Source organism: Camarhynchus parvulus, chromosome 14 (genome assembly GCF_901933205.1).
Source record: "Camarhynchus parvulus chromosome 14, STF_HiC, whole genome shotgun sequence".
NCBI classification, from domain to species: Eukaryota; Metazoa; Chordata; class Aves; order Passeriformes; family Thraupidae; genus Camarhynchus; species Camarhynchus parvulus.
This window is the reverse complement of record NC_044584.1, coordinates 7,495,815-7,512,362: the sequence shown is the minus strand read 5'-3', so window position 1 is coordinate 7,512,362 and position 16,548 is coordinate 7,495,815. Positions and strand designations below refer to the sequence as shown.

The 16,548-nt window shown below is 39.3% G+C and overlaps 1 protein-coding gene across 1 annotated transcript in view; it reads left to right on the top strand.

Annotated features, from left to right (window-relative positions):
- Nucleotides 1-16,548, top strand: part of SDK1 (sidekick cell adhesion molecule 1) — a 389,058-nt gene that overhangs the window by 104,293 nt on the left and 268,217 nt on the right. Inside the window, exons 2-4 of the mRNA XM_030958488.1 lie at nucleotides 2,082-2,241; nucleotides 7,665-7,771; nucleotides 11,602-11,749. Of these exons, the coding sequence (XP_030814348.1) occupies nucleotides 2,082-2,241; nucleotides 7,665-7,771; nucleotides 11,602-11,749 (415 nt within the window). The remainder of the gene's footprint in view (nucleotides 1-2,081; nucleotides 2,242-7,664; nucleotides 7,772-11,601; nucleotides 11,750-16,548) is intronic.

Below are 16,548 nucleotides of genomic sequence, written 5' to 3'. Positions count from 1 at the left end.
TATTTTCAGTCATGTAATAGTGTGGAGAAGTGTAAAAACTCTCCTTGGCTTGTCTGGGAATATCTGCTAGTTTGGAGCTGTTCCAATTTTCTCATATGTTGTATTGTTGTAGCTTCCTATATAGCCAATTTAGAGAAGATACTGCTGATCTGCACTCATCATAAATCAGTTTCTTTGAGAGACAGGTTATTTAAAATGCTACAAATCAGAAAAGGGCCCTACCCCAAATACAGTTTTTAATTCAGTTTGTTAGATTGGATTTTGTGTGATAGTTTATAAGCATTGCTTTAAGATTATGTGGTTTTACTTTCTGCATAAATGACTGTGTTCCTGAAGTTAAATTCTAAAAACTCAGGAGAGAATTTGTCAGTCCAGATCATCAGATGAGTGGGGAGCTGTGGTTGATTTATGGCCCATTGCAGGAGATATTTGGCACCAGTGGGCCTGGGGCTGCCTGGCCACGCTCAGCTGGAGCCCAGCTCTGACCCTTCAGTGATAACAAGCCCGTGCTGCCACGTGCTCTGCACTCAGAAACATCCCCTGAGCAAAGTGAGAGATAAAGGCTTGGAGACTTTGACAATCCCCAGGCTGGGCTGTGAACCCCAGGGGAGCACCAGGGTCACTGGGAAACCACCACCAGCGCCCCTTGGTCCAAGCTCCTGGGGCTGTCCTGGGGCTGTCAGTGATCCTGGGACCTGTGGGCTCAAAAATTCCAGCCTCGAACAGCACATGAGGGCACTCCAAACTGTAAAAAATAGGTTAAACTCTTTAAATATAAAATACCTGAGTATAAATAAAATGCCAAGTATAAAAGTGAAATATAATTATTTAAATATAGAATTCCAAGCATAAAAATGCCTGAGATTTTTGTGTAAAATAAATGTTTAAAGGAAGGTTTGCAGTTTAACTGAATCATTACTTGCACTGGGACAACATTTGTGTATCTTGGGGTTTTTTCTGTATTTTATATATAAAGTACACACACACACCCTGCACACTTTAAAGAGGAGCTCAGTATTGTCTACTTATTCAGTATTAATAATATTTTATATAAAATTTCTGACTTTGAATATGACTCCTGTGTTTTATGTGTAATCATAAAATCCTGAAAGTGTTCCAGGCCAGGTTGGATGGAGCAACCTGGTCTAGTGGAAGGTGCCCTGCCCATGGGAAGGGTTGGAACTGGATGAGTTGTAACATCCCTTCCAACCCAGGCCATTCTGTGCTAATTTTGGTCATAGGAGGTAGTTGTATGCTTCTAAAATTAACTCTGTAGTTCCTTTACAGTTACAAGTAGAAATTTGACACATAAAGTGTAAAAAGTCGTCATCTTCCAGAGGCAATGGGGGTGGATCTCCAGCAGGTGTGGACTCAGAATCAATCTGTATTTGAGCAGAGCTTTGGCAATTTACCCATCAAGAATTTTGCTGCTTGGAGTGTTTTATTTGTGATACTCAAGAGTTTGAGATTACAAGTGACCCTTGCATATTACTGAAGTACCCTAATTCAAAAATCTGTTAGTGGCTTCAGGTAATATAATTTAACACATTTTGGTTTGCAAGAACATTGAAAAATACATTAAACTTGTGAGGTGGTTTTTTTCTCAATTCTTTTCCCTATCAAGAATCTTCATTTACCCTGAAACTTTTCCTGCTGTGATAATCATTTCTATCCAAGATTACACTTCTGGTTTCTATTCAAGAAAGTTTAAAAAAAGTGGGTTAAAAAAAAAAAAAAGCTCTGAGTGTATTTAATCCTCAGAAAGGAGAAGGAGGGAAAAAAAGCCAATAGGGTTGTTCACTTCCTGCCACAGCAGACGATGTTGGAATTCTCATCTGGAGAAAGAGTAAACATGGACAAAAGCTTGTCTGAGTCAGCAAGGACAAAGTTTATCAAGATCTTGGTAATTCTGCCCCTGAAGATTAAGTTTAGTTACGAATGCACCAGTGCAAGCCTTAACTGAATCGTGTTGTTTCTTGTTTTACCATGACCGTGATGAGGAGAAATTAGCTAAATATCAGTAGTTTCTCCCATATTTTCCTAAATAGCCTCCAAACCCATTTTTTTCCTTTGTATTTCAGGGGATGTTGCACCATTCTTCAAGACAGAACCAGGCTTGCCCCAGATCCACCTGGAAGGAAACAGACTGGTCCTTACGTGCCTTGCCGAAGGCAGCTGGCCCTTGGAATTCAAGTGGTTGCACAACGACAGTGAAATCACCTCCTACTCCAGTGAATACAAGTAAATAACATCCATGTAATCACCTCTGCAAGTGGAATTGCAAAAAACAACCCCAAACCAAACCCCACCCCCTCAGTTTCCCAATGCCTCAAAGAGCTTTGTAGATACAGACACAGGGACTTGGGGCTTTATTATGAAAGAAGAGTATGTTTTGTAAACAGATGAGATTCCTTTGCTAAAAATGAGATTTAACGCTTCTAAACATGGGTCCTAACATGGAAATTTTACTACCAGAAGTGCCTTTTGCTGGAGATGTAACTTTTACCTGTGCTTGTGATAAATAGGAGACACATTCCTTAGCTAAATGTTACATATGATGTGTGAACTCATCCTTGAGCAGAGCCAAGCTCGCTGGGACTGTCCGTCTCCATCAGATCTAGAGGAATGTGGTCTGTCTTAAATTCCACACAAAACTTTCTGTTTCAATTCTAGCAATTGCAAAAGGGAGCTGATAGTTTAACAAACTGCCCTTTAATGATTGTGCAGTTTGCCCCCAGGACCTCCCTGCTGCCTCCCTCCCCATCCCACAGACATTCCATCAAACAGGAGCTAAACCACAGCGTGGCTTATCAGAGCTCATTCCTGCTGATAGGCAGCGCATGGCTGGCCAAGTACCAACGTGCCAGACAGCCAAGTTTTGTCTGCTTTTCTCTCACGTGGGAGGATTGACTGGGTTTTCTCCATGCAAACAGAAATTTCTGTACCCTTACGGAAATTTAATTTTTATGCAACTTATTTGGTGCTTTCTAATTTTGTAGAATTTGCCAGGTGAGTTTAGGTGTTGTGAGGGGTGGGTGTGTGACAGAGAGAGCCCAGGTACAACACCTGCACCTTTTGAAAACCAAGCTAAATACTGCATTTTTGGGACACAAGGCTTAAGCTAGGGAAAAGTTATGCTCCATCACTATAGATAGAAATTACAGTATGAGTTGGTATGCAGATAATGCAGATAATGTTATAAAGTTCTATATTGTTACACAAGGTAATACATAATTACTTTTCTCAAAGATTTTCAAAATTTTAACCTAGCACTAATTCTGTTTTTGATATTATTTACATTTACAGAGCTGTAGGGGAAAAAATTCCCTTAAAAAACTTTTTAAAACTTGTGGGGGTCATTTAGCATTTCAAGTATTTAGCAACTGTTTAAACCCAAGCATTTAGTTCTATATGAAGTTACCTAAAAATGCAAGATTTGATTTGGAGGAGCCCCCTTAGTCCTGAGTCCCTGCATCTATTCATGGTTGCTGCTTTCAAGCCTTTGGGATGTGGATTATGAGCCACACACACATAGGAGGAGATTTGTGAATGCTTTCTAGAAAATGAAAAGATCTCTAATAGCACAACAAATCACAGAATGTTTGAGCGTGGCTTTGTGCAAATGCCACTTGTTTTGATCAATGACAGCAGAGTCAGTTGTAGTGGCTGGGTGGAAGGAGCTGGAAGCAGCCCTTGACCACGTGAGATGCTGAGAGAGAGGGAGGAAAAATGGTGCGGGGGGACAAACACATGAACATGGAATAAGCAGCAAGCAAAGGTTAGAACTCCAGCCCTGTAGTGTGCTAGGCACTGGGAGATGACATTTCATGTTATTAGGAGAAACCTGGGTAAGAATGTGTGACATTTTGAAATAAGACCTGAGTGCTGTGGTATTTCTTAAGCAAGTGGACATCCCCATACAAAATTGGAATTTTACTGTGTATGGCAGTGTGAGTCAGTTATTGGAACACCTTTCCCAAACTGTGTGCACATACCTGCAGTCAGTCCCTTGTTTCTTATATTGCATTTAATTTGTTCTTGTGAATGTCAGGTCATTATTCTAACCATATTTATTAATTCTGCATTTTTTTATATTGTTATTTCTATTTCTCATTAAAAGATCTGGCACAGAGGAAGCTGCTGGTTTATGATAATAATATTGATAGAAATTATTAATTTAGAAATTGCATCCCTACTGCTATACCACAGCCAGAGATCAGCTAAACAGGATTTTGATTCTGTAGAAATGCAAAGCTTTAAGCTTCCAAAAAATGACATAGGTGCATTAGGATGAATGAAAGCAAGGAAAAGATATGCTCAGACATAAAAATTGCAGTTGCAAAATTTAACCTTTGACCCCATAACAGTTTGCTGTGCAGTTCTCTTGGGTAAATAGCCTGTTTAAATGCACGAATCTTCCTGAGTAAGTGACTTCTGCTGCAATTCGAATCATCAATCAAAGATTTTTTGGTAATTGATATTACTTAGTGTGTCTCAGTTAAAGTAATGTCTATATTGTAACAGGCTGAAATATATTATTGAAACAGCCCAAGTGAGTAAAGAACTAATTGGAGCCTTTGCATTGTGACATTGGTGACCCTGAGTGAGCAGCTCCTCTTTGTCTAACGAGGCTGGTTGTGTGCACAGCCCAGCGTTTACAGTGACTGTGCATGCACCACTTTGTGTTAAGTATTTATAAAACAACCTTAACAATTCATTGTGATCTGAGATCCACCTTACGATAACAAATCGGTGCTGCTGACTGCAGGAGCAATTTTGGTCGTGTCTATAGGTTAAGAGACTTTAATGTTCAGGCAGTGTCTTTTTTCTGTTTTCTTTTTTTCCCCTCCTTTGTCTTTATTTTGAATTAAGTTCTGGATCAGGTGTGTCTGTCGTATTTGTTTTTGTGGCTTGGAGATATTGATTTATTGGAATTTAAGAAACTAAGGTCATGTCTAAGCAGCCATTTACTTTCAACCAAACTAATTAGAAGTATATAATTATTATGTTTTAACAATGGACACATTTCAGTTTTGCTTCTGTATTTTAAAAGTTAGATCAGTTGATCCATAAGTCTTTTGTTAAAAAGCTTGAGTAGATAAAAAGTAACATGAATACCTAATAAAATACACTTAGCTTTAATTCTGTATCCGTAATTATGACTATTAAATCCCATAGCCTATAGCTTCACTTTCAACTCTTAGGGCATTTAAAATTAAAATGAGGGTTTAAATTTTAGATTAGGAGTGAACTGTAAGTGTTGGCTGGGATTTCTCCTTAAGTGGCTGATGCCACTCCCTCCTGGAGCTCTTTGCAGAGGGGTGATGGAGCACATCAGGCTCAGGGAGACTCCCCTTGAAGCTTCTCTTTTCCGCTTGTCACTTCCCATCTCTCTGCAGAACCTTCCCAAACTCCAGGTTCTGCTTGGCTGTGCCATTTAAAATGAGGGAAAAGTCAGGGCTGACTTTCCAAAGTCCTTGCAGCCATCCCCAGGAACATCAAGGAGCCTCCATACAAAACCATGACACATCTCTACAATGGGAAGATCTGTCTTCAAAGTTTGAGCATAGACAAAAATAAAGCAAAATTCTGTCTTGTCACTGAAAGGAATTGCTTTAACCTTTGATTTCAGTTCATTCAGGGAAAGAAAGTCTTATTTAGAACTTAGAAAGCCTATTTATATCCCTTCGTGCCAGTCAGAAAACAAGTGGAATGGGAAAATCATAGCACAAAAAGCAGTATCAAGGATGTTAGGTCAATAGAAAAGTAGGTTTTAAAACAATAATAAGACATGAGGTGCATAAAGATTGTTTAAAATTGTAAACACAGAATCAGAAATTCCATTAATATTTATCCCTTGCCCAGGTTTGTAATTTTCAAGTTAGTCTCAAACAGTATTAACACATGCCCTATCTCTTTTTTCCACATTTGTTATTTAATTCTTCTAATTTTGCTTGCTGTACCTGCACATTATACCCAGTAGGTCCATGGAGAATCCAGCTGCTCTAGGTTTTGGCTGCCTTGGAATTTCCAAAGTAGATGGGATTTTCACTGTAAATTTTTAAAAGATTTTCATTTCTTCAGGCAACATGTTAAGAATGTTTCCTGCTGAAACTTTAATAAGTCAGAAAAGAAAACCAAAGTAGGACACTTCTGATCTAATTGATTTGTTTTGTCCTGGTGGCAGCAAAACTAAATCTGCATTACTGTCCTGGTACAGATGAATACTCAGGAAAGAGGCCTTTAATTTTGGCTTTATTTAATAGACAAGGTATTAGCCAAATAGGACACTAAATCTTCATGGGAGAAAGAAAGATTGTTGTTGTATAACTGTTAGGTAAAAAGAATTATAAAAATTAATTTTCAGTATTTGTCAGAATCTTCAGTTCTTTTTATTTTTTTAATGATGTTTTCCAACAATCTTCTTCCTGGCAGAGAAGGAAATTATTTTGTAAGGATCTAGAGAAGCCTCCTGTCCTATTGATTTCTCTCTTTGTATTTTCACCTGCTCTCTCACTCTGTTCCCCATGGTGAGGCTCATCAGGCAAGAGGAAACAACATTCCTGCTTCAGAGTCACTATTTGTGTGCTGGGGTTGCTGTGGCTCCCATAAAGAGCACAGGCTGGAATCTTCCTTTTCTTCCTGCCACAGCCACAGGAGAGAATGTGCTGGTGGCTCCTGGGCAGGTGACAGCAGTGACCTGAGGAGGTCACAGGAGTCACAGCACACATCCATGGGCAGCCAGGGGCTCCTGGAAACCCCAGGGATGTCTAAAGCTTGCCCACGCTCTTGGGCTCTGGTTTAGGCCCCTGTGTTTGGGGCTGTAACCCAATTGCTGAGGTGTGTTTTGTGATGACACCAGAATCTTCTGCCTCTTTTGTTTTATGTTCCCTGATCCTGTTCAGGCATTAAGCTCTGCACGTGGGTGTGTACAATATATTTGAGTCAAAGAAGAAATGTTTTCTTTTAGTGGAATTAAATTTAGAAGATTAAAATTCAGCAGTTTTCCTTTTCCTTATCTTCCATAAAGACTTTCATTAATCCTGCCATAATATCTCCTGAAGGTGACTGGGGGAATATGCACTTGTGATTAATATTTGTTTAATGCAGGATTATCTCTATTATTCATGTGTTTTATTCCCATTAAAACTGTGCCTATCAGCTCATTTTCATGTTGAGCAATCAGATGTAGCTGAATGAGGAAGGTGAGATTAGTGGACTGAGTGTGTGTTTGAAGGGCAGAGCAAACACAAAGTACAGCACAAGGTGGCACTTCCAGGATCCCTGAGTTTCAGTGGTCACACAGCAGAGCTTTCATTGGAAAGCTTTGATACTTCTTGCAAGTCTTCCTAATACCTACACTTAAGCTTCTTGTGGCTTCTCTGAACTAATTACCTGCTTTGCGTCATGAATGAAGGTAGAGAAAACTAGGGGAAAAAATTGAAGTTCATCTTTCATGTGAATTTTTGATCTGAAGACTGAAAGGTATTTTCATGCATTTTGTGTGAGCTGTTTTTTAAAAACCCGTATATAACAGACAATACTGTAACCAAAGACCTGAGATTACACAAGAATGCTGTTTGTAAGAAAAAAATACAAGAAGCATTTAAGACAAAGTGCAAACCAGGAAGAAGTGCTCTCTAATTGTGCCTTTTGCCCTGCAGGTACATCATCCCAGCTCTGCAGAGGGCTGATGCTGGCTTCTACCAGTGCATCGTGAGGAACAGGATGGGGGCACTGCTGCAGAGGAGATCTCAAGTCCAAGTGGCATGTATGTCTGAGTGGGGGTCACTCTGTGACTCATTAGCTTCTTTTTGGGTAAAAAACCTGATGTATGATGACATTTGTCAGTCTGAACAGGTGTTAAATATCAGGCTTAACAATTGTTTTCAATTACTGCCTCATAAGAATTTCATACTTCATTTATCATCTGGAAGCAGCTCAGAGCAGTTCCACAGTCTTTGAGCTGTTCAAAGCCATGAAAATGAGATTGTTTGGAGATATCTGTAGCATGAGAGAACTGTTACACTTTATGGAATTAAAGAAGGCCATGCACAAAACTATCAAAACAACAGCAAAAACAAGAAAAATTCTAGAGGAAAGCAGCAGCATCTGAAGGGAATGGGATGGTGGAATAGCACCAGGAAGATTTCACATTGTAATCCTTGTGGTACAAAATCAGCAGTTTTACAACAAAACTTTAAAATTCTGTTCTCAACACCTTTCTGAAGCAAGTGTGTTTGCCCCAGTTCAGTTTGGACTTTGCATAATTTTTGAAATCCAGCTGCCATTTGGAAGGGTTAAGTTAGTTTTCTCAGGTGTTTTTGCTAATGAACGTGACATAAGAAATGATCACAAACCTTTGATTTCCTTTTTTTCAGTTAACCTATAGAAATAAAATTCAAGTAACTTTTTTTGAAATTATAACAAAATTAGGCCTAATTCTTTTTCCAAAGTGAAAGCATAAAAGAAATTTTAAGAAACAGATTTGTGTGCTGTGCCTAAGAAGTCTCATATTGGATCAAATTGCTCCTTGCCAGGGTTGGTAACTGGAAATTCAGTAGTAGTAAATGTCAATTGATAAGCAGAATTTAGAGAAATTGAATTATTTATTAGATACCCAACTTGAAAGAACTGATTCAAGTTAATCAGTATGTCAATAAGGGAAATTACATGGAATTTCCTGTGTTTTAAAATAAAACCAGTTGCAAATGGCATTATGTAAGTTTTGGTATCATGTTCATCAGTTTACTCCGTACAGTAGATTTGTTACTATATCTGTAATGGCAGTGATATCAGTAACTTGATGTTTGGTCTCCCTATTGTTTCAGAGCTGCTGGGAGCTAAAGTTAAAATAAACTGCTGCTAAAATGGGGTTTTCCTTCCTTGACCTCTGCCAGCCTTTGTGCCCCTGCTGTCTACTGACCAAGGGCTCACTCTGACCTGGCTCAGACCCCTGCACGTATTTTTCCAAATACTCCTCTGCAGATTTAGTGAATTCTGTCTGGTCACAGAGGATCTAATGCAAGCTGCTGTGAGTGAACAGAACTTTGAGGGAGGTGTGGGGCAAGCAGGGGATTTAGAGGGGAAGGGGAGGGTGAGGTTCCTCTTTTTGTGCAGCACTGAGCCTTTGGAGGAGCCTGGATGCCTCTGGAGCTGCATCTCCAGGTGTGGTTTCAGGGGACAAAGGTTTTGATAGCAGTCCCAGGGAAAAATATGCCCATTTCCTCCTGCATCCCACTAATCATCCTCACTCCTGGACTGCCGTGGAGCTCACTCCCCTTTAGGCTCAGCAGGAAAATGTGTTTGAGCAGCTGTGGGCTAGGAGACAGCTCCAAAATTTCTAAAAGAGCAACAGTTCTTTTGCTGGGCTGGTAAAGTTGTCTCCCAACTCCTCCCTGCCCAGCTCCCTACCCAGCTGTGCAAGCAGTTGTACTGGCACACTGCAGGGAGCAATTCCTCAGCAAGTCCTGGTGGGAACAAGAGTGAGAAGGAGACACAGGAATGCTTTTCCTTGATGCTGCTGCTGCTGAAGAATTCTGTCTCCTGAAATGACAACTTTATTCCCCTCTGAAGCAGGGGGAGGTTTCCAGCGCAGAGTTTTGTCTCTCCAGGCTGGTTTGTGTGTGTTTGGCTGTTCTAGAGAGAGTAAGACATGCAATTGCTTACTTTTCTTCAGTTTAATTTCCCCCCCATTTAATTTCTCTATCTGCATTGCTGAAGGAGGCTAAAAGGTTCTCTCTTAAACCTGTCTGAATTAAGCAGTCTATGTATTAATTCATTTATTCATTTCTTTTCAGAGGCAAAGCAAACCAGACCCTGTGTGACTTGGGAGACCTTTGGTCTTTAGCCTGTGTGACATCAATGGCTTCTGTAGTGAAATTGGCAGTCAGATTTGCACTTTATTCCTGCAGATTAAAGTGTTCTACAAGTTATAATATCCTCTTTCCCCTTCACTCAGGGTAGCTACTGATGCCATGTGATTGTTTTCTGTGTTTTAATGGTTTTTATATGAATTAATTGATTTAAGCTGTGTGGATGTAGTGACGTTCCTGATATTTTATCATATATTGCCTTTTGGTTATTCTTCAAAACATATCAGAAAGGAACATTCCAAGGGGTTCCTAAAACCATCTTAGCCACTCATCAAAACTTATGGGGATTGAAATGTTAGTGTTTTAACTCAGAAGGATTCACAAGAAATGATGTTTTTTGCCAGTGAGTAGAGGGTGCTTACCAACACACTTCAACTCAAGATCTCTAGTGAAGAATTGAAAGGTGTAATTATAATGGCACTGAGAAAGATCTGAGATATTTTCCATGTCCTAGATATCTGAAGTAGCAGGGAACTTGTTAAATAATTTAAAAAATATTTCAACACATGCTAACATATTACTTAACTGAATGGGAACAGATATTTGTGAGAAAACTGCTGAGTAAATCTTAATTACAGGATGGGCTTAAAAACTCCTGTATTGTGAAAACTAAAATAATCACACGACAGTGAAGTTAATTAGATCCACCTCCGCAGTTTGAAATTTCTTTTCAAGTAGCTGATCTGATTACAGTTGTAAGGAATCTGGAGCAGCAGAGGAAGTACAATGCTGATTATGTCTGAATAAATAACTTGAAAATCACAAAGATGATTAAAGCTTCTTTAAAATACCATGTGTTTTTAATTTCTGCTCTTGTTCTGTCTCTTCTCATCTCCTGCCATTCACAGACCTGATAGTAGTCATTTCTTTTCTGTGTCCTTTGCATCCCTCTCTGCAGCACAGAACTTGTAGAGGACCCTGTTGTCCTTAAAAGAAAGGGAATTCAGTGACAAAAGCTGGCATAGTTCTCTGTTGTGTGTGTGTCTGTTTCCTAGTTTAAATCAAATTAAAATGCAGAGAAGTTCTTTGGAGGGTGAAGAAGTAAGAGCCTGCAGCCCTGTTCATTTTAGTAGATAAGAATGCAGTAAAAAAGGCAATGGAAAAACAAGAAAAAAACACTTACTGAATTTCTCCAAGGTCTCTCCAGATACCTGAACTTGTCTGTGAAATAAAACCTTCAGAGGCAGGGGTTCTGCAAGGGTAGCATCATTTCTTCCATTAGAACTTTTGTTAAAAGCTGCTCTCCAACACTAGGGATGCACTATTGACCTTGAAATGTCATGCCAGGAGAGCTGGCAGCCCCCAGCATGACCCTGGGATTCCAGGATCGTTTTGGGATCCTTGCCTAGGTCTGACTCTGTTGGCGTGGCTGCAGTGGAAGAGCTGCTTGTCTGTTTGTGTAGCTGTGGATAAAAAACAAAAAGATGACCAAAAAATTGACACATTTATTTACACCATGAGCATTCCTTTAAATTGCAGGATTTTCTTTTTTGTTGTTAAGGATTTGTCTGAAAAAAACCCCCAACCAAATGAAAAACCAAAGCAAGCAAACCTCCATTAAAATGTCATTTTCAGTAAAACCCCTCAGTTACCTTCTACACTATCTTTATTTTCTTACATTCCTATCCCTCCACAGTGGGAAACATGGAGATTTCTCTGTCTCCTGAAAAGAAGTGGGGAGAAAGGCAAAACTTCTCTTTTAATTTTTTTTTTTTATTTTTTGCAGACATGGGAGATTTCATGGACACAGACCAGAGAAAAACAGTGACTGAAGGACAAGCTGCTGTTCTGAACTTCCCACACATCCTCAGCCACCCGAGGCCCCAAGTGACATGGTTTAGAGACGGGCACAAGATTATACCAAGCAGCAGAATGTAAGTCAGTGAAAAGCTCAAAATACACCCACCCTAAAATATGATTAATTATATTTGATAACACAGCTTACATTTTAAGTACACTAATTAAGGTTTAAAGAGAATAAAGTAGTCGTGTTCATACTAAGTTTGAGATAAATTACTATTTTAAGACTGTCTCTGAACTTCTGAAGCAGTTTGACAAAATAATTCATGTGGTTTTAATGGTCCTGGTGCAGCATAAGGGGCTGGATGTGCAGAATGTCTGAGCTTCCTTCACGCTATTCATTTCCATGATACATTTTGGAAAAAGGAATGTTCATCTCTCAATTATGTTTACTTGAGTGCACTAACTTAATGAATTCTGAGTTTTTTTCTTTTAAAATTAGAATCTGTGGGGTTTGTTCCAGAGTTATGCTTAGTACTATTTTCCTCACAATAAATTTCTAGATATTGTTTTTTCTTTTCATTATTTTTTAGCCAACAATGACAATTTAATTTATTTTTTACTAATTAGCAGCTCACCCCTAATGACACAGTACTTGTATTTTGATTAGTTATTATCTCAAGGTGTGCTCATTTATCCTTTTCTGAAACAGTTATGAAGCCAGCCCATGTTTTTATCTGCACAGCTTCATTCAGAGACTGAAGGGCTTGACTGTGACATTAAAAATCGTGGATTAAATCTTGTCTCATTTATTGGAAAACTGTTGAAATGCCAGGAATGTTGCTAGTTAGTTTTAACTGTGCATTACATTTTCATGTGTTCAAAGGGATAGATGTGCTAGCAAATGATGGTGATGGGATATTGCTGTGTTCCAGGAATGCTTTAGAGTTCATATTAGAGAGGGAAAACTTCTCTTAAATTTGGATTTTCTAATCTGTGCAGTATATTTTACTGCTGTTTGCCTTTTTGAAATCTGAAAGCTGGTATTAGAGTAGCTTTGAAACTGTTAAAATTAGTATTGCTGGGATGTGAAGAAACAATGTAATAATTTATGAATAATTTAATAGCAATTTGATGGGAAACAGCTGGAAGATGAAACAATGGGTTCCTGGGCAATCTCCTGAAGAGAGCTAAGTGACAAATCCTGAGTTATTAACCATTAAGGATCTACTTCCCCCACTTGTGCCACATTACAAGTTTTTTGTTGTCAATGCTGAGAAGACACAGATCAGGAATTTGCAGATAGCAACAAGGCCTTGTTTTCCTGATATCTGAGAGTTTCCTGGGAACCCTTACAGGGAACAGAGCAGAGTGACCAAGCCAAGCCTGCAGTGCCTGACAAGGAGATCTGCCTGAGTTCTCTTACATTTTGGGAAAATTGCAAGTAGAGCTGTGTATGTCATGTATTTGTTAATATAAAGATCCTGATTTTCACCTGCTGTGCTTTCCTCTTGCTCTTACCCCTTTGGAATTGCTGGAGTAAAATCACCTCTAACTGTGAGAACTGCAACACTGGCTACAGCAGGGCTGAAATACACCTCAAGGTTTCCATATAAATTCCATTTCCCTGGTCAGAAATTTTGTCTAAAAGGGACACTTGAGGATATTTGTCTGATCTGTGTAGGAATCTGAGTATGTCTGCAGCTGAAATGCCCATGCTGGAAGTGTGAGCCTGCTTGGAAGTTTGATAGGTGGTGCATAGGGAGTCTGATGTGTTCAGGAGGTGACAGATTTATGGTACACACACCCAATCATCAGAGCACTCTGTGTGCAGTAGGGCTCAAAATACTGGAAAAACCAGAGAGCATCCACTCACATCTTGCTGTCCATGAAATTTGGGAAGTAAATATGGCAGCCCTATAAATACAGGGAAGCTGAGACGTGGAGAGGATGCATATAAAACTGTGAGAAGTGGAGAAATATCTTCTGGGAACTGTTTCTTACCTGTGGAGCAAGTTGTGCATTTCACATGCTTTTTGTGCACCTGGAGGGATCAATTTCCCTGATCAGTTTAGCCAGTGATCCAGTTAGGCTGATGCATCAATCTCACTGGATCTCCTGCTAAACTGATCAGGGAAATTGATACAACCACCTTGTACGATGCTCTTTAATCTGATTAAAAGTACCTTATATTGCTAAATCAATACAAAGCTTTTTTAATGCTCTTAAACAAGCTTACAATGATTTGGCTGAATCAATCAGCCATAATTTCATGTGTCAGCTGTAATAATGACTTCTAGGAGTGACATTGCTGTGGTGCATGAGGAGTGAGGACATAAACACTGCTAAAAATAGAGAGAAACTATTCTCTCTATTTTTATGGTGGTTATGGTGAAATTCATTCAAATAGTTGGTAGAGTTAAGTCTTACTCATGCAAAAGCCTTAATTGACATGTGTTTAACACTACACCATTTTTATGCCATAAAAATGATCCTCGTGTTTGTGTGCACCGATTCATCTCACTGGTGTGGGAACAGAGTTGTCCTTAGGTGAGAGGTACAAAAGATCAAAAGTAGCACTAGTTTTGAGAATAAAAAATAAGGAATGTCATTTAATTGGCTCTGCAGTAAGGCTTTCCTAGCAGGTTTAAGGTGCTAAATGCTGATTTATTTCTCCTCCAATGTGTACCAGTATTTAGGACACTTAGGGGAGGGGTCCTGCCAGCTTTTTAACATCTCTGGGAAACCTGTGCCAGGGCCTCACCACCCTCATCAGGAAAGATTTCTTCCCTATATCCACCCTCTTTTAGTTTAAAACTGTCCCCTCTTGTCCTACCGCTGTGTGCCCTTGTCAGCTGTTCAGGGTGGGGAGGAGAAAAGATCAGTGAATAGCTTTGCTTTCACCTTTTTTTAGATCCTGCTCTGAGAGCGTGCATGGCTGTGACATTTTCTGGGAGAAAGTTTCCTTTGGGACACAGGCAATTTTTTTTCAAACTGCATACTCTATTTAATCTAACTGCTGGTGTTACTCAAAGTGGAATTTGCAGCAAATAACCACATATTAGTACCTATCCTCATGGTGTTGGTAATATTTTGTTAGAGCCTCCAGATAAAAACAGGAATAGGATGACAAGTTGCTCCTAAATGAGTGGGCATGTAAAGTCAACAAATCCCTGTATAATACATAAATGTGCAGCAAATGGCCTGCACATACTCCTGGGGTTGTTGTTTATGACTTAAGGCAACTAACAAATGTGCAGCAGAGTCAGTGGGACATGATGGCGTGTGTTTAAAAATTTAAGTCCTAAAAGTCACTGTCCTCCCCTCCTCACTTAGTGCAGTGTGGGTGTACATTCATTTTGGCTTTTATGCATTCTCTGTCACCAAAGCCTCAGCCTGGTATTTTCAAGAGGTGTTTCTAGAACAGAATGAAGCTCTGTACGTGCTAGAAAAGCATGAAGTGGAGAATTGGAGAGGAGACTAAAAGATCAAGAACACGAGAAAATGAGCAAGGAGAAGAATTAGGGTTTGAGGTGTTTGTTATTATTCTACATTCCCCAAGAAGTTCTAGGAGAGACTTCACATTACACCCAGACAGATTCATTTCCAAACACACCAGCAGAGAAATGTGGAGTTACAGCTGCGCTGTTATCCAGGGTCTTGACTGATGGGATGATTTTGCCTGTTTCCCTGCACAAGTTACCAAAACTAGCAGCTCTCTAAAGGTGACTGCATCAAAAGAAATTGCTACTCTGGGATATCAAGTATTCTGCTTGCCTTGTGTGCCTGTACTTCATCAGGCTTAAAAGCAAAGAACATTTAACTTTCTTTACACGAGCACAAACAGTACCTTGGAGAGGCACAAAGGACAGTAGCACCATCAAGGTCTACAATTGCCTTTCACTTGTGGCATTGAGGAATTAAATTCTTAGCACTCTTAGAGGGTTTTTTTACCTTTCTCTAAGTGAAGCATTTTTCAGAGAAAAGGTTCATTCCAGCCATCAATTCATTTAGTTCACTTTCTTTAAGAAGAAAACTTCTATGCAGATGTTATTACTGTCTTCATTAACTTCCTTACAGTGATACTTCTCTTCCCCATGTAAGCTGCAGTTAGATGAATATTATTACCTCATGTCATTTGACAGTGGAATTATGTCTGACACAAAACAGGAAAGTTCATTTTTGGTGTATAAAGGCACTCCTGGGTGTCCCTTTCAGCAGGATGGACGTTTAGTCACTTCATTAACTCCTGAGGAACCAAAAGGCTTCAAAGTGCCCTTCATCCCCCCAGGCAGGAATGCTGGATTGCACTGCCTTTGGGTACACAAGGGTTAATAGCTGTGTTTTGCACTCAGACCAATTAATTATTGGATGGATTTAATCATTATTAACTCTTAGAGACTGAAGTTGCTGGCAAATTGTGGTAGTTAAAACACATTAATCAGAAGCAACTCTCTCATGACTTGTTGTGGTTTTGAACACTCACAATACTTTGCCAATAGGCAAAGCTGGTGCAAATTTATTCGACATTTGTTAAAGTAAAATTGTAAGTGTATTAATGGCAGCCTCAAAAAAAAAAAGTAGTTGTAGCTAAGTAGGCTTTAAAATATGAGAAAAATTAAGGTATCTAGGAATAATACATCAAATCTGGAGCTGATAATAGCATTAGATTAGGTTTTGCTTTGATGATAGCAGCTGACTTAATGTGCCATGTATATATTTTTCACTTTAAAACAAACACTACTTCATATTTCTGTGAGCAGTTCTAGTGGCACAGAGCATCTCTCTGCAAATACCAGCCTGTCATACAACTTAAACCAGTTGCACATAATTACTTCTCACATACACTGGATAATACTTTCATTAAGATCATGATGATTATCATTACTGAACGATAAATTCAGAGACTGTCAACTCTGCAATGTATTGGCTG